Source organism: Brachyistius frenatus, unplaced genomic scaffold, assembly GCF_029030835.1.
Source record: "Brachyistius frenatus isolate BFR_SWC_R1_liver_20210118 unplaced genomic scaffold, ASM2903083v1 Contig_37, whole genome shotgun sequence".
Taxonomy (NCBI): Eukaryota; Metazoa; Chordata; class Actinopteri; family Embiotocidae; genus Brachyistius; species Brachyistius frenatus.
In genome coordinates this window covers 1254938-1270717 of record NW_027210636.1, presented here as the reverse complement: position 1 = coordinate 1270717, position 15780 = coordinate 1254938, and the positions used below count along the sequence as shown (strand labels likewise).

At 42.3% G+C, this 15780-nt stretch overlaps 1 protein-coding gene across 1 annotated transcript; it reads right to left on the bottom strand.

Annotated features, from left to right (window-relative positions):
- Positions 1–6005: 6005 nt before the first annotated feature.
- On the bottom strand, positions 6006–15518 carry hdr (hematopoietic death receptor). The gene is made up of 10 exons (XM_069701524.1): positions 15482–15518; positions 13020–13173; positions 12740–12868; positions 12494–12605; positions 12172–12263; positions 11814–11915; positions 9323–9363; positions 9003–9155; positions 8248–8284; positions 6006–7498 (listed from the first exon to the last, which is right to left on the bottom strand). Exons 1-10 carry the CDS (start codon positions 15503–15505, stop codon positions 7209–7211), a joined length of 1134 nt encoding a protein of 377 aa, XP_069557625.1. The 5' UTR covers positions 15506–15518; the 3' UTR covers positions 6006–7208.
- Positions 15519–15780: the final 262 nt, after the last annotated feature.

Below are 15780 nucleotides of genomic sequence, written 5' to 3'. Positions count from 1 at the left end.
TTGCCACCGCACGGACTTGTGGGAAATGAGGTTTTATTTGTCGACGCCTTGTTCGGCAGCACGATCCTCTGTAATCACTGTTTATACAATCTCAATCAATAATTCCAGTTTAATAGAATACTTTAAAGAGTATAATTTTAATGCTGCACCCTCCAGTTATTCTGAGAAATCATGGAGATATAAATAAAATGAAATAATAAAAAAAAAAAAACACATCGATTCACCTTGAGAATACGGTTGTTGACCCATTAGTGGGAAATAAAAAAATAAATAAATGTAACTTACAAACACATCAATAATAACATAGATGAAAATTAAAAAGAAAACAGTTCAACTATAAACTATACAGCCAATAAACCAAACCTGCGGTTGTATAAACATTTGATTGGTGTTTGCTGTGAGCTCAGAGAACATGATGTATGAGAATTGAAGAAGAGGAGTTCTCTTGAGGACGAAGAGGCCTGCAGCTGACCTGTAGAGATCTGCTGTCTTTCAGCTCCACCTGGAGGCAGCATTAGTCGGTATGTTATCTGCAGTGCAGCAGTCTGTTCCCCTGCATTTCATGAAGCTTTTTGCGCACGGCTGCAAACTTGTAAATTTGTTGATTTTGGCCATAAAAAAAGTTGGTTTTTTTGTGTGTGTGTGTGTGTGTGTTTTTTTAGAAGTAGTAATCATGTCAGCTTCAGAGAGACAAAATAAAGAGAGTCATCAGGCACGAGTTGATTCACCAATGTGTAATAAAAAATAAAAGAAAGTGAAAGAAAGTTAAAGAAAAAAAAAAAAAGAAGAAAAGTCAAACGACATTTCTGAATTGCTCATTTTGCCGAGTTCGAACTCGTGATGCAGCAGATGGCGTTCGCTTCAGGACGATAACGATGATGCTGTACTTTCCAATAAAAGCCAACCTGCCTCAAATTTGAGAGCAATTTACTGTGAAGCGGTGTGCAAAAAAATAAATAAATAAATAAACAGTTTGGTTTCACCCTCACACACACGAACAGATTTTAACGGTTCTACCTCAGGCAGCAGTCTGAGGTAGAAGGTGAATCGATGTATCTCAAACCCCACCACCACCACCACCACCACCTCCCTCCCTCCGGTCAACGTTTTTTTTAGCCGACTTGACTAAATTATGGTAAGAAATTCCCTCCTCTTCTCATCGGGGTCCTTCAGTCACGTCGAGTTCATCTTCGTAACTTAGATGATAGCCGGCGTCTGACGAGAGTGTTGAGCTTTTTTTTTTTTTTTTTTTTTTTTTTTTGCATTTCCTGCGTTACATAACGCTTGCTAAATTGTTAGCCTCGGTGGCTTCTAGACGCCGTCCGCGTTGACGTTGCCTAGCAACAGTGTTTTTAACGACACGACCGCTCGAACGCGGTGCACACGACTTTCCAATGTCGTAACTACGAGCTCACGAGTTCAATTTGAATGCAGCAATAGATTAATAAAGTCCAAGTCGGGGCTTTATCAGGATTCGACTTTTAAGTGTCGTAAGTAAGTTACATAGAACATTTCACATATGTCAAGTAACTTGTATGATGTAGCTACATAACGGTACTTATGCAAAACATTTTTTTTTTTTAAACCAAACCATGACCTTTTTCTTAACCAAGTAGTTTTTTTTCCCGAAGCTAACTATGCAGTTTTTTGTTGGCTATAACAACGGCACCTTTTGCGTAGACGAGGCAAAAACGTGACACCGACATCCTCTAGTGGACTGACGGGCGCATTACACACTTTGACGTACTACCGCGTCGAAATGTTTAATGTTTATTGGCGTGGATTAATTTACAAAGATATGTTTTTATTTTCCGTCTCTTGTGTTTTTTTTTTTTTTTATTCTCTTCATGTCCGATAAGTTGACTCACACACCCACATTTCAATTTGTGATTTAAAAAACTATTCATATATTTAAATTGGTGGCTGTTTATGTCCACGAGTGTCGCGGTCCGACCCAGCCGACCTACGCAGCAGCAGTTCAGGTCAGAGAAGCTCGCCGGTCCTTCATCGGAGATACGAACCCCCGCCGGGAACTCCCACCAAAGATGACATTCTTGGGGGTTATTATGCAGCAGGAATAAGCGGGAGTGAACGATTCTGTCCCAAAGCGAAAACTGTGGAGCGTAGACAAAAAAAAACAAAAAAAACTGTGATGTCATACTGATCTTCAGCGGGAGCCGCTCTTGTTGGCAGTGAATAGACGGCTGAATCAGAAGCTACTCCCTCCCTCTTCGCTCCGAGAAAAGTCATCCCGAATTTCTGTCACAGTGACCTTTCTACCTTTTTTTTACAATTTATTCTCTGCGGAGGTTTTAAATCAGCGTAACAAATTCAGATTAAGGAAACGCGGGCAAATCACGTATATTTGACACTTTCTCCTATAAATTCATATTTTAGAGCTCCATTTCACCGCGATTGTCCTTTAAGTTCTATCGAGGATCCCCGGAGGCCCAACAAAAGAATTTTTTTTTTTTTAATTTTTTTATTCCCTTCTCATCAACTGATTAACACAGCTCTTGGCACGAAGACTGGCAAGCTGTTTTATCTCCTTCTAGCTCGGCCTGAATGGAGTGATCATCGTAGCTTTCATCAAAATCAGTCCCCTATTCACGGAGAACTTGCACAGGAGAAGTACTCTGGGAAACAGCACTTACGCTGGTGGGTGGCTGGTTGGAGGGGGGTTATTGTGCGGGATAATTTTGGAGCAAATGTAATTTATTCTTGCGTGCACAATGCTTATGAAAATGGGATTTCAAAATTGAGCGCTTGCTAATGGAGCTCTGGCGTGTGACGGGTTTTTGTGGGGAACGACTCGCTTCTCTTTCAAAGGGGTGGGGGGGAACCGATGGTAATATCGCCACTGGATGTCGATGTGATCCCAAAAGGCCTTTTGGTTCGCGATCACACACACACACACACACTGGAGCCTTTGGGTCTCTGCCGTCAGCTCCGTGAAGTCCCTGGCAGCTGTGGAGAGCCAATGGAGCCGTTATCATAGAATGGGAATAAAATCTGTGGAGTGGCAGCTGGGCTTCTTGGGGTCTTACCAATAATCACAGGAAACCGCAGTCAAATTGCTCAAATCGGGACGGGAGGAAAACATGATAAAGGAGTCAAAAATTGCTGGGAACAAGAGCCTTGATAAAAAAAAAAAAACTGATTTTAAAGCTGAATTAATGAGGTTTTTGACCACTTGGGGGCACCGCAACAAGCTCTAAACACCCCCAGCATACCGTATTGTAACCATAGACTGTATATCGATGTGGACGTAGTTTGAAATATAAGGCCGATGCGGACGTTCCTTAAGCTGCAATACCACCGGGTGCCACTAGAGGTCGGCTCCAAAAAGTAAACCAGGCAGAGCAGTGTGTGTGTGTGTGTGTGTGTGTGTGTGTGTGTGTGTGTGTGTGTGTGTGTGTGTGTGTGTGTGTGTGCGCGTACTGAATCTACGTTTCAAAAAAGCTGCGTTATCTGTACGAAATGTTTTTGAAGATATTTCTTTCATGCGGTTCGCTGGTTGGATTTCTTTGCTTTTGATACCACACCCACTCACTGTGACTAGAAATAATAAGAGGAATGTGTTTTCCTTTTGCTGCGGTAATGGACTCCCACTTAGTAAGAAGTCATGCTGGCAAATAGTTTCCAAACTCCCCCCCCCCCCCGCCATCTGTAAAAAAAAAAAAAAAAAAAAACGGGACGATAAATCAACAGCATTTTACTTTTAACGCGCATTCATATTAGACTCGAAAAAATACAGCTGCAGCAAAACAGACTCGATTTTTCAAAGTCAAGCACGGTTTGTGTTTCCTGTAACAAAGTGTAACGCGGCGGCCGAGCTCTCGGATTCCCCTAATAGACACGGGCCTTTCGAAATCACCTTTTCCCCCCCGAGTGGTAATTTGGCCGCTGAGCGAGACGGCCGCGACAGCATGCTTAATAAAATGTTCCCAGCGAGCGGTAGTTTGACGCACGAGAGTCAGAAAAAGGCGATTTGTCACGGCCGAGGCGTCATTTAGCCCCGAATGCTCCGTGACACCTCTATTAGGCGCAGAAACACCGCAGGGCTTCGTATCCGCAACCGACGGGACGCGATGGAAAAGCCCGTCGACGCTCATGACGGTAACGTCGGGAAAAAGACACTTGTCGCGAGGGTAAATGAACGGCCGCGTCCGGCGAATGAAGAATGAAGCAGAAAATGAGGCGGCGAACCGCTGACATGATTGGCAAGTGATGGAGGAAGGGTGTGGGGGGTGTGGGGAGTCGGGGGGCACCTCGCGACGGCGGGATTAATGCCTGCATGCGAGATTTATGTACGGCAATTTAGCTTCGCCTTTAGATGTGAAAAATGTACGTCGAGTGAAATGTCGAGCACCCCAAAGCTTTTCTGAAAAGGAAGCGTTCCACCCAATACTTGTCTTTCGGACGTTTACAGGAAGTGCCGATCGTCCCGTATAAGGCCAAGCAAGTCCGATTTAGTAGATCTTATATAGCAGGCTTATTTTCTTTAGAGATTCAACTCTGAAATGAGTGATCACCGAACCAGGCAGAGAATAATGGCTTTAAATCCACATTTCTCAGCAGCCATTGAATGGACACTCGTGCCCCTTTCAGATTAAACTGTAATAACTTTGGTCATTCTTAAATTTATTTCCCTTTAAGCCATCGTGCCGCTTTCATGTTGGTTTGTTTTGGAGTTATTGTAATTGGGACGCCTCAACTCGTAAATACTGTTTAAATTCACAACCGACTTGTTGTTAGGACTTGGAAACTCTTGACTTTTCTAAATGCTCCAAAATATTTGAGGAGAGGAAGATTAAAGGTAAAAAAAACAAAAATAAAACCTTCACTGTAGAGAATAAATAATTGAGTACAGCTGCAATGATTACTGAATTTATCAATTCATTACGCAAAAAGAAGAACGTTGCCTCTTAAAATTAGAACATTTTCTGACTTTTAAGTAAACCGAACACATTTAGACAGGTGTTTCGAAAAAATGAAACTTTTGAAAAAAATTTTAAGGGGGAAAATTAAAAAAAAAAAAATCACCTGATCTTGAACTTCACAACATTTATTGATAATAACGTTAACAGACTTTCATCTTGACAGATCTTTTGTCTTAGCAGGAGAACCGAAGTTAGAATTGACAACATCAATCGTCGGCTATAATCCTTTTAATTTCACCAGCTTTGTGGCCCACGTACGCCAACTGCTTCTCGCTGGGACACTTTAATAAAATAAAACCTTAAAGTTAAAGGGGCTGGCGGTACCGGTAGAACAAGTCATACATCCTGCCACAATTAAGGTCTCGGGCCTCATTGAAAGTTATGAACATCACCGATACTATAAATAAACAATTATATTCAATCTGCCGACCGACGAGAACTTCAGGTTTTTTTTTAAGCGTTACCAGTTAATCCTTAATCGCTCGTATTATTGTCGATATCATGATGACGCAGCAGTGGAGAATGTGTTGTTCACCTCCAGAGTCATCTTGCGTCATTGGAAGAGCATTTCAGAGTCCACGACCGAGGGAGCGGTCCGGGAATTTTATTCATCACAGCACAGGAAGCGCCACGCTCACTTTTTATTTTTTCACTCCCGCTTTGCCCAAACCCAACTAAACACTCCGAAGGATACTTAAAAAAACAAAACAAATTAAAAACACACATTTTTTTTAAGTGAAAACTGAAGAAAAACACAAGACGGGGAGACGTGTTTCTTTTTTTTAAATTTTATTAAAGTTCACACACAGTTCAACAATCGTAAGTCGAAAGCGTTTACTCATACGGCCTTTTGCAGTTGGGTCGGGAAGAAAAACTTCAAGGGAATGAAACGAGGACGCTGACAGACAGACAAACAGGAGGGACTGAGAAAAAGAACTGGAAGCAACAGACAAAAACTTTAAAAAAGTAGGCGCTCATGTAAAGTGAAGCGCTCTACGACTCCGTAGTGTGAAGTCCGTACGGATCAACACAAATGATAAGGAGTGGGTGTGTGGGGGGAGGAGTGGGGGGGAGGAGGAGAGGGAATTCCCTTCACCTCCTCTGAAGCGTTGAACCACACCAGCCCTTTTAAGGCAAGGCACTTATAGTGCAACAAGACAAGAGCGTTTTTGTGGTTTTGTAAACCTCTACAGTGTCGCTGCTATGATCAGGATTACGACTGAATTGTAACAATAAGCCCAAAAAAACAATGAAACACTGGAAGTAACAAAAAAAACACCTCCCTTTTGACCAAAACAAGCCGTGATCAGGAGAACACTGAATTAACAAGTAAATAATACAGTCAGGTAGACATCATTAAATAGAAAATCATGAACTACCAGCCACTTTAATAAGTTAATATACTCATAGTTATCCCATTGATGCCCCCAAGACATTATGTTGAATGCTTCACGTTGTTCAGTAATCAGTGCCACCATTAAGATGAATTCCTCAAAACAGATTATAATTTAAATAAATAAATCTTAAAAAAGGAACGTAATCATCATTAAGGTCAAAATGAACCCTCAATGTTGACTGCAAAACAACCCGTCTTGAGTTTTGGGGTTGAGTAAGCAGCAGTTTCTTTGTGCACGAGTTGAAGACGAAATGAAATATTTCATGTAGCTTTCAGTCCGACACCAAAGCGACAAGAAGTCGAGGTGTCGTTTTCGGAGTGCAAGCGAGGATAAGAATTTTAACGACGAGCCGCGTTTCGTACGGTGAGCACGACCCCGAAAGACCGAGCGGCCGGTCCATTAAAAAGTACTCCACATTCAAGTGAACTATTTTTATTCTTTGCTCATTCGTCGGCTTTCTGACTCCAACCGGCGCCAAATGACGTCGCGGAGGAGGCTCACGCCATACTCGATACCCGTGAGGCAGCAGTAACCCATGCCTCCGGTTTACGAGAACATTTTGGCTCCTTATGGTAGAAAAATATTTACTACCAAAAGACCACCATGGACGGTAGTGTTGGGAGGTGCAAAGACAAAACTCGACACCACCACTCCACGTCTCTCAGGCTTTCTCCGGTACGAGGTTTTTGTCTTTGAAAAGGCCCCCGAACCGAGAGTCTATTCACTCCCAATCACGGTTGGGAAACGGGTGCAATGTTACTGCAACCAAGTTTTGGATAGTGCAGAAGATTTAAGCAACAAAAAAATATTTTCGGTTGTTTTTGTCCTTTGGGGGGGGAGGAGGGGTTTCGAAGCGATTCACCCCTCGTTAAGACTCGCGGCGGTAATGACCTTTGCCGATAGCCTTTTCCATGATCACCTCGGCGGTTCGTCTTTGGTTCAACTCGAGCAGAGCTGACAGCAGGTCGTTCAAGCTGGCGTTGCGGCCCTCTTGCTCCATCCAAATATTCAGCAGATCGTGGATCTTGTCCTCGTAGGAAGAGTGCTCTTCGCCTTTGATCACGTTGTCGTTGAGCCCGAGTAAACGGAAGAACCTCTTGTAGAAGGTCGCGTCGAGCTCTTCGAAGAGCCAAAAGCATTGACGGAGAGAATCAAAGCCTGCGGACGAAGACAAAGACCCAAACTCATTTACTTGTTTTTTTTTAATGAACAATCACAACCCGAGGCTTGTGCTTCGGCGTAGCACAATTATGATCGGACCCTGGCTCGAATAGGTTCCTTGGGCTCTATCCTTTCCCCCACACACACATACCATAATCAGGTAATCACCGCGCGCAAGGTCATTGGGGAAAAACTAAATTAGCATTTCCCAGCATGCCTTCTTCCTTAGAAACCAAAAGGGTCTAAATAACGGGAACAAACATTTGTTTTCAATAAAACATGCCGTTTTGGAACATTTCAATAAAGACAAATTAAGATACATGAAATAGGCTTTGACTCAAAACTATTAAGTAAGGAGGAGGTTTATATACTCGTCACAATCTACGGATTGAAGGTCGCACACTTCAAAGACTAAAATGGTTTCTATGTTTTGGTTGCGCAATTAACAATTTCCCCTTTGGACTTGAGTCATAAAGACACACCCCCCCTCCTCAAACAAGCTAAGAGACTCTGACACATTCTCTCCGCCATACAAATCGATCAACAGAGAATAACAAACGCGGCCAGATTGACGGCCGAAAGAGGCGACGCTCTAAACACGACTTGACAAACAGGTGACTCAGTTGATTTGAGTCAATCAGAAACGGGACAGTTTAGACGGCTGCAACGTACTAAAAAACAATTCTACTCGTCACGAATCTTTTAGTCGGAACTGGATTTATAGAGATGGAATAAAAATACTTTACCATCCATGGGTTCAAGCTTGGGGAATTGCTCTTCTTCCTAAATGAGAAAGGAGAGAGAAAACACCCTATTAATATCTAAAGAAATGTGTTGGAAATCAAAAAGTGACGGATCCAGACTCGTCTCTTAATCAGTTACTGGGAAGGAGAGTGAGCTGAATAGAAAAAAATAGTTTCGTTTGCCTAAAGGGATTTCTCAAATGGCAGCGATGAGTCTTCCCGAAGGTGAGCGAGGAGATAATTTTTTTTTTTTTAAAAAGCAAGCAAGCAGGAGCTGTAATAAGCAGCTGATGTTAATCGTTTACAGGTGCTGCGAGGAAAATGTGACTCATCGACTTCTCGTCTCCGACAATGTAAACAAGTCTGGACCAAAAAACAACAGCAGAAGAAATGACCGAAGAACAAACGTTCTTGAAAGCTAAATACAAAACCATATGGTGGATTCCAGAAGCACGACTACAGTGGGAGGTTTTTGCTTTAAAAACAAGATGAAAAGACATAAAAAGATAAATCCTCAGCGAGGTCACCGGGGATTGGTCCCTAAACGGAGATTAAATGTGCGACTTCGAACACTGGAAATCTTGAATCTATCGGGGAAAGAACTTGCCGAGCCAACAAAAAAAAAAAAAAAAAAAAAAAAAAAAGTGAGAAAGCAAGAAAGAGTTAGGGGTTTACTACTTTTGCCTCAAAAGCAGGTGGGAAGAAAAGCAGCGCGGGCGGAAGCCGGGGAAAAGGATACGAGCCGTTTTTACCCTCACCCTCCTGGTGGTCGGCCGGGCGGCGGCGAGGGAGCTGGGTCGGGGGGCGCTTGCGGGGCAGGCGGGGGGCAGCAGGCCGGTTAGACTGTGCTGGCTGTTACTGGCTGAGCTGCTGAGGCTCTCGTCCTCCGTGGGACGGACGTCGTTGTAACACTGGCGGGCAACGAAAGGGGGAAACGTGTTCAAAACAGTCGCTTCAAAAGCGTCCGTTCCTTCTCGGTCGGCCATCGGGTGCGAGAAGTTTGCGTCCGTCTTCATCCTACAGCTCGGATTCTTAGTCGTTCAATTTTACGGTAATACAAAAAAAACAAGCGACTCACCGGTCCCGCTTTCGTCCCATCGGGCGGATTCCTCCGACCGTCTGCAGAAAAGACGTGAAGAGAGGATTATGCAACTTTAAGGAATTCCCCCCCCCAAAAAAACACGGCACACTAGTTTAGCACCCCGGACTCTTCCATTAGAGAGCCGTGCATTTGAAATACGTGCACAATGTGGTTTGGTTTTGTTTTGCTGAAACGATCAAAGCCCTCCCTGAAAAGAGACGTCAACAAATTCTGGCTTTTCAACAGAGCGCTGATAACAACCTGGGTGATCCCTCTCCTCTTTAGCCCGACTCAACACGGAAAGGTATTTTTTTAATTGTAGTTGCCAACTGCGGCGCACTTTCACGTTTGGCCAGAACAATGAACAACATACATCTCCGAAGGCCGTTGTTTCCTCAGTGAGCCGACCTGGTGATTCACTTTTCATCAAATACACCTGAAATCTGCTTGCGGTGAGATCAGCAGCTCGAGCCGTCGTAGTCATTCCGGTTAGGCAGGTTTCTGCTACGTACGAGGACCCGGTGAACCGGAGCCTCGTGTGCCAGGGAAGAAGAATGAGTCATCGTCGCTCATCACTTTTAATTGAGAACCTTTCAGTGCCGAGCTTGTTTTCGTTAAACACTGCCAGATGAATTAAAGTAGTACCGTCCCGCTGCTCTAATCACAGTCCGTCTCTGGCTATCAAATTTCAATACCTTTATGGGCACTGGTGGTGTTGCTTCAATACATCTGGTATCAAAAAATTATTTGGTGTCAGATTACAGCACCCAGGTAACATCAACACTGGAACATTTCCTTTTACATTTTTTGTTGGTTTTGCTATGTCCACGTGGGAGAAAATCTTATCAAGATCAGTGAACCAGATCAGCATTTCCCCATACCTGAACTCTACTTGAGCCGCCCGCCAAAGTAAATAAACTCACAACGTTTCATCTTTGGTAAATATGAAAGTAGAATGTCTTATTTCATTCTTTCTTAACAAATTCTTTGGCTTCTCTGTGCACAGCTGGCTCGCTAGCTTCTACCGATAGCATGTGAGGCGTTTAGGGACAGTTTGTTAATTGTAATGTTTTGTAATTTGCACTGTAATGTGAAATGTAATTTTCTTTTTGTCAAACTAGTTTTAATAAAATTGGCATTGAAAAAGGGTATAGGTGCCGAATATCTGTCAACGATACTCAGCCCTATTAAAGTCAGTCATGGATAATGAAGGACATATTTGATTAAAGGTTTGTGATTGGTTGACCGAATGCTGCATCTTCCTGTATCTGTTTCAAATTAAAAGCCCTCGTTTCAAATTAAAAGCCCTCGTTTCAAATTAAAAGCCCTCTCACGTTTAATGTGAGGCTTTGACCGATTCTTGTCCGAAACCAAACTTTTAACTATTAGGAGCTGAAATAGTTGGTTGATTTGGTCAGTTGACACGAAATAAATCAGCAACTAAAATATTAGTCCGGCAATACAAAAAAATTCTCTAGTTCAAATTCTCAATTGTAATTCGAGATATTAGAGAGAGCATAATATTTGCTTCTTTACTTTATTTCATAGACAGAACACTTAAGGAGGTAAACAAATATTACAAATTTGTGTGTGTTTTTTTTTTTAAAAAAAGCTAAATAACTCAGGAAGAAAATAATAAACAGCTAATGAAAACAGCCTGTAGTTGCAGCTGTAACATTAAAGTAGAAATTGTGGTACTCTAAAAAAAAAAAAAACACCATTAAGTCCTGCTAAAACAGGGCAACAGCTCGAGGCTGTTACAGGGCTGGCATTACACCAATACATCTACTACCAGAAATGTTAAGTATTGAAACACACCTCATGACTCAAGCGCGTCTGCAGGTGTAGCAACAGCCTTCCTATCTTATTCAATGCTTTTTTTCTTTTTTCTTCAGTTTAAAAAAAATGAACAACAAAAGGCTTGGCTTGCATATTTAAAGTTATGACAAGAAGTGTCTTTGTATTTCCAACACCACGTATTAACAGATGCAGCAGTAACCAAAGACAACTTGCCAAGAATGTCATTAAATTTAAAGCCTCGTAATGACACTTCATTTCCTGCTGTGAAAGAAGTTGAGCTTATTCAGCCTTCAGCGAGACGAGCGATTCCACGGCGCTCCAGCGAGAGGTTGTCAGCGACGAAAATGTGTTGTGTCACATCGTATTGCTAGAATTTCCCCTTTTACATTGTTTTTTTTAATTTTTTTATCCTTTTGTCAGGTTCTTAATTTCCTGACGGCACCTGTTGATGTTGTTGCCGTTCCACTCGAGTGTTTGTTGGTGGTGTCAGAAGAAGAAAAAAAACAACAACATAAAAATTACGGTTTTAAAATGTTTTCAGAGATATTTAACCACGGAACGACCAGCGCTTTTTATTCATACTCATTTCACAAAAATTCCTGGTAAGTGAAGATTTTAACCGTGTCTTAGCGCTTAAAAAGATGTTTTTGCGGGGTTTTTTTTTTGTTTTTTTTGTATTTGCACTTACCTGTCCTTCGTCTCTTCTTCAACCAGAAACACACGGTGAACACAATGATGATGGACACAACACCGATCATCACAACGATCACGATCAGCGCGACGCTCCAACCTGGAGGAACAAACGCATGGCTGACCGTCAGCAGCAGCACAGGATTTGTAAGAGACTGGTTTTTTGTTTTATATAGTGCACTTTTTTATTGTATTAATGTATTGTCTGTCTATCAAATGTGATACTTAGTTTCTGTCTGTCTGTAAAATGTTATACTTTTCTTTTTAGATGTTGCAGCTTCATATATTTGTGAAGTTATACATAATGCTGAAAAGGTGCAGTATAAATATATATATATATATACAGAGTACGGTACCTGGGTCAGAGTCAGATTTGGGCTTGGTCTTCTTGCACTCCGTGTTGGCGGTAGACGTGCAGTTCCTCACTATCTCTTCATCGCTTTCACACCTATCGGGAAGAGGCAGGCAGAAAAAAAAAAAGAAGAAAAAAAAAGATTAATCGAAGGCGCGGAGAAAATGAAAACGAGCGAGGCCGTCGCGGGGAAGTGAGAAATGAGCGTCATAAAATTAAAGAAAAAAAGTTTTATTCTCCCATCGCTCACGCTGCATGAATGAAGCATCAGGTGTGTTCTTCCGTTCCTTTTTTTTTTTTTTTTTTTTTTGCACACTCACACTCACCTCGAGCACTTCTTGCAGACTTCGCACGCCTGGTCGGGATCGCAAAATCTGCCCGTTTTGCAGCGACACTCGGTGTCCTGAGAGTGAGAGCACGGCCTTACAGTTTCCTGATCTGAGCGAGCAACACGGAGACAAAAACAAAGACCTTGTTAAAGTCGGACTTTACGCTCGGAGCACTCTGTAAATGATGAATATAGATCCCCCCCCCCCCCCGATCGATATCGCAAAGCCGTCGAGCGGAATTACCCGAGCGACACTGCGTGCACTTGAAGCATTGCCTCAGCTGGTTGGCGTGCTCGGTGAACGTCCCGTAGTCGCATTCCTCACACGTCCCCCTTTCTCCAGCTCTGGTGCAGGGCGACTTCACATACGCACCTAACAAAAAACAAAACAAAGAAAACCACCAGAACGTCTTTATACGTCCGCTTAATTGAGGTCTCTCCGTTGAGCCCGTCGCTCCGGCCGAACGGTTTTTGGCTTCACGCCGGGCTCGTGACGGATTCTCCGGTTTTCGAGCGCGTCTTACCGGTCGGGCAGTTCAGACAGCAGATGTTGCCGTGAGGGTACTCCAGGTGATCTCTGCAGGAGACGTCCCGCCGCGTCCTGACGCCTCCCGAGGCGAGGCCGGGCAGCGGTTTGGCCCAGGCGGGGACGAGGAGGCAGATCGGCAGAAGAGAAACCTTTTGGAGGAAAGACGGCAGCGGTCAAAACGTGGCAGGATCGGTTTTAATAACACAAGTTTTCGTAGAGCCGAAGGGATTCATCGTTTTAGCGGATTGACAAAAAAATAAATAAAACAACAACTCAATTATCAACCATTTAAGTAAGATTTGAAAACAACAACAGAAAAAAATACCAGCTTTCTTTGAACTCTTTAGGACTGTTAGTCATTAAAAAGAAGATGTTTACTAGTAAATATGCTAACTTCTGCTCTGGTGACTTCAAATGGACTATTTTTCTTTATCTTATAGACATCAATGAAATATCCGGAAGTTAAAACGCCAACTAATTCATCGAGAAAAATCCGGGCAGCCCCATTGATAATGAAAATGATCATTAATTGCATTGCGTGAGGCATGTTTTGAGGCATCAGTTTCAGCTTCTAAAATGTGAATTTACAAAAATTAGAAAAACAATATCACCGATATGAAAAATACCATCAGTCTCCGCCGTCTAAAAGTTAATATTTTACATTTGATTAAAGCAGGTATGTAGTGTTCCTTCCTCTTGTACGTCAACCAGTTAAATTTCCATATTTGACAGCCGGTTCCCTTTGATGGCGGCAGAACGTGGTTTGTAAACACTTCAGTTGTGCTCACAGGAAATAACTGGTTTACACAGGAATGCTGTACATAAAACATACAGGAAAAAACAACAATGTTTTTCTGTAAAAAAAAAAAAATAAAAAAGAAGAAGGAGCCTCCTTGATTTAGATGATGCAACACAACACATGATGTCTCGTCACCAGTTAAAAAACACCTTCGATCAGCCCACTAACTAAAAAAGGTTGGAGCTGAGACAAAAAAAAGAAAGGGGGGGGTGGATTCCTTAAAGTGAGTTTAAAGTCCATCTTCAAAGGGAACACAGAAGCAACTTAAAAATATATATATATTATCAGTGAAGAAGCACGGTCGATGTGCCGATGCCGTCTTAAATTCGACGGGTTTTTAAAATGGATAGAAAAAAAAAAAAAAAAAAGGTCAGCCTCAATCTCCTGCACTTGTCACCTGATCCACAAACAGCATTATATCCAAATAAGGCTCACGTGTGAGGGCATCTCCAAACAAGCATGAACACACACTAAACACACTCCTACTTTAGTGTGTCTGCCCCCATTAGAGGAATTTTAATCCTCCCCCCTCCCTCCCCCTCCTCCTCCACTGTTAAATAGCCCATTATAAGCACAGTCCTAATAGTCTGTTAAGTTTGATCAAATCACAGAAACCTCCACTTAAAAAAAAAAACCCGTTTTAAACACTTGCTTAAAGGCCAAAAAAAAAAAAACGTATGGAAGTTAAGTTTAATTTCAACATTGACATTTTTTCTGAATCTTTAGAAGACAGTCTTAAAGTCGGCCTACAAACAGTCCGCAAAACACCAGGACTTTATTTATGAGGCAGCTTAAACTGTCACCGGGCTGAAAGTGCACGTCAGATGTTTAAGGCTTGACATTTGAATGAAGTAAAGCCGCTTGGCCCACCGGCCGCCGCGCCGAATTGAAGACAGATTACCAAAACGTATGAAACGGGTTTTGGTCCCGGAAATTTCAGATTAAAGCACGTGTGAAAAATATGAAAGAATCCGGTTAAATCGGCACATTTCCAAACGGAGATTGGCGCGACGAAAAGCAGGAAAGACGCGCGAGCGAGGAAAACAACACCGACGGCGTGAAGAGTTTCAGTCAGAGTTTCAGTCAAAGTCAGAAACCGTCAAGCAGCTCGCTGCTTAAGAGGCGAAGAGGTTAATTAAATCAAACGAGTCGGGTTTCTTGTGACTTTTGGGAAGCCGACGATGAATTTCACACCTGCGCTCAGACGCAGCTGACGGGACTTTTACACATTATTGCGACATTTCTGCCTTAAAACCAGCAACCCGGAAAGTCTCAGATACACTTTCATTCACCAAAGAATAAACTTTACTTTGACATACTGTGGAAATAATCACCTTAAACGACTTTTTTTTTTTCCCGTTTTTGTTTTGGAGGGACGCCACTGCCTAACACAAACGGCAACGGAGAGTTGAACTACTTAAAATAAATAAATACATAAACTCGGATGTGGTTTTGATTCGCCACTTCTCACGTTCAGATAACACAATCTCCGTAAAAAAAATAAATATATATATATATATATATATTTATTATATACAAGCACTGTCCTGGAAACGCAGCAAACTTTTTTTCTGCCCATTTCTTTTCTTTTTTTGTGTGATATGCCTATTGAAAAAAAAAAAATATATATATATATATACAAATAATTAAAAACTTACCAAAAGTCTCTCGAAGTTTTTCATTCTTTTTCAAATCTAAAAAAAAATAAATATTCAACGTCGTAAATCGACTCTTTCCAAAGTGAGTTTGCGGCTGAGATGACCCTGACAGGCGTCACTACCCCGACAACTTCGTGACGTAAAAAAGGGGGCGGTCGGTGGGCGGGGCGTGTGGCTGTCCCGAAGAAGCCAAATCGATTGGGCAACCATTAAAACACCAGATATACTCGGTGGAAAACGGAAACGCTCACACCACTGACGTTGAGTTGTTGAGTTATTGTCACGAAAACAAGGCGTTG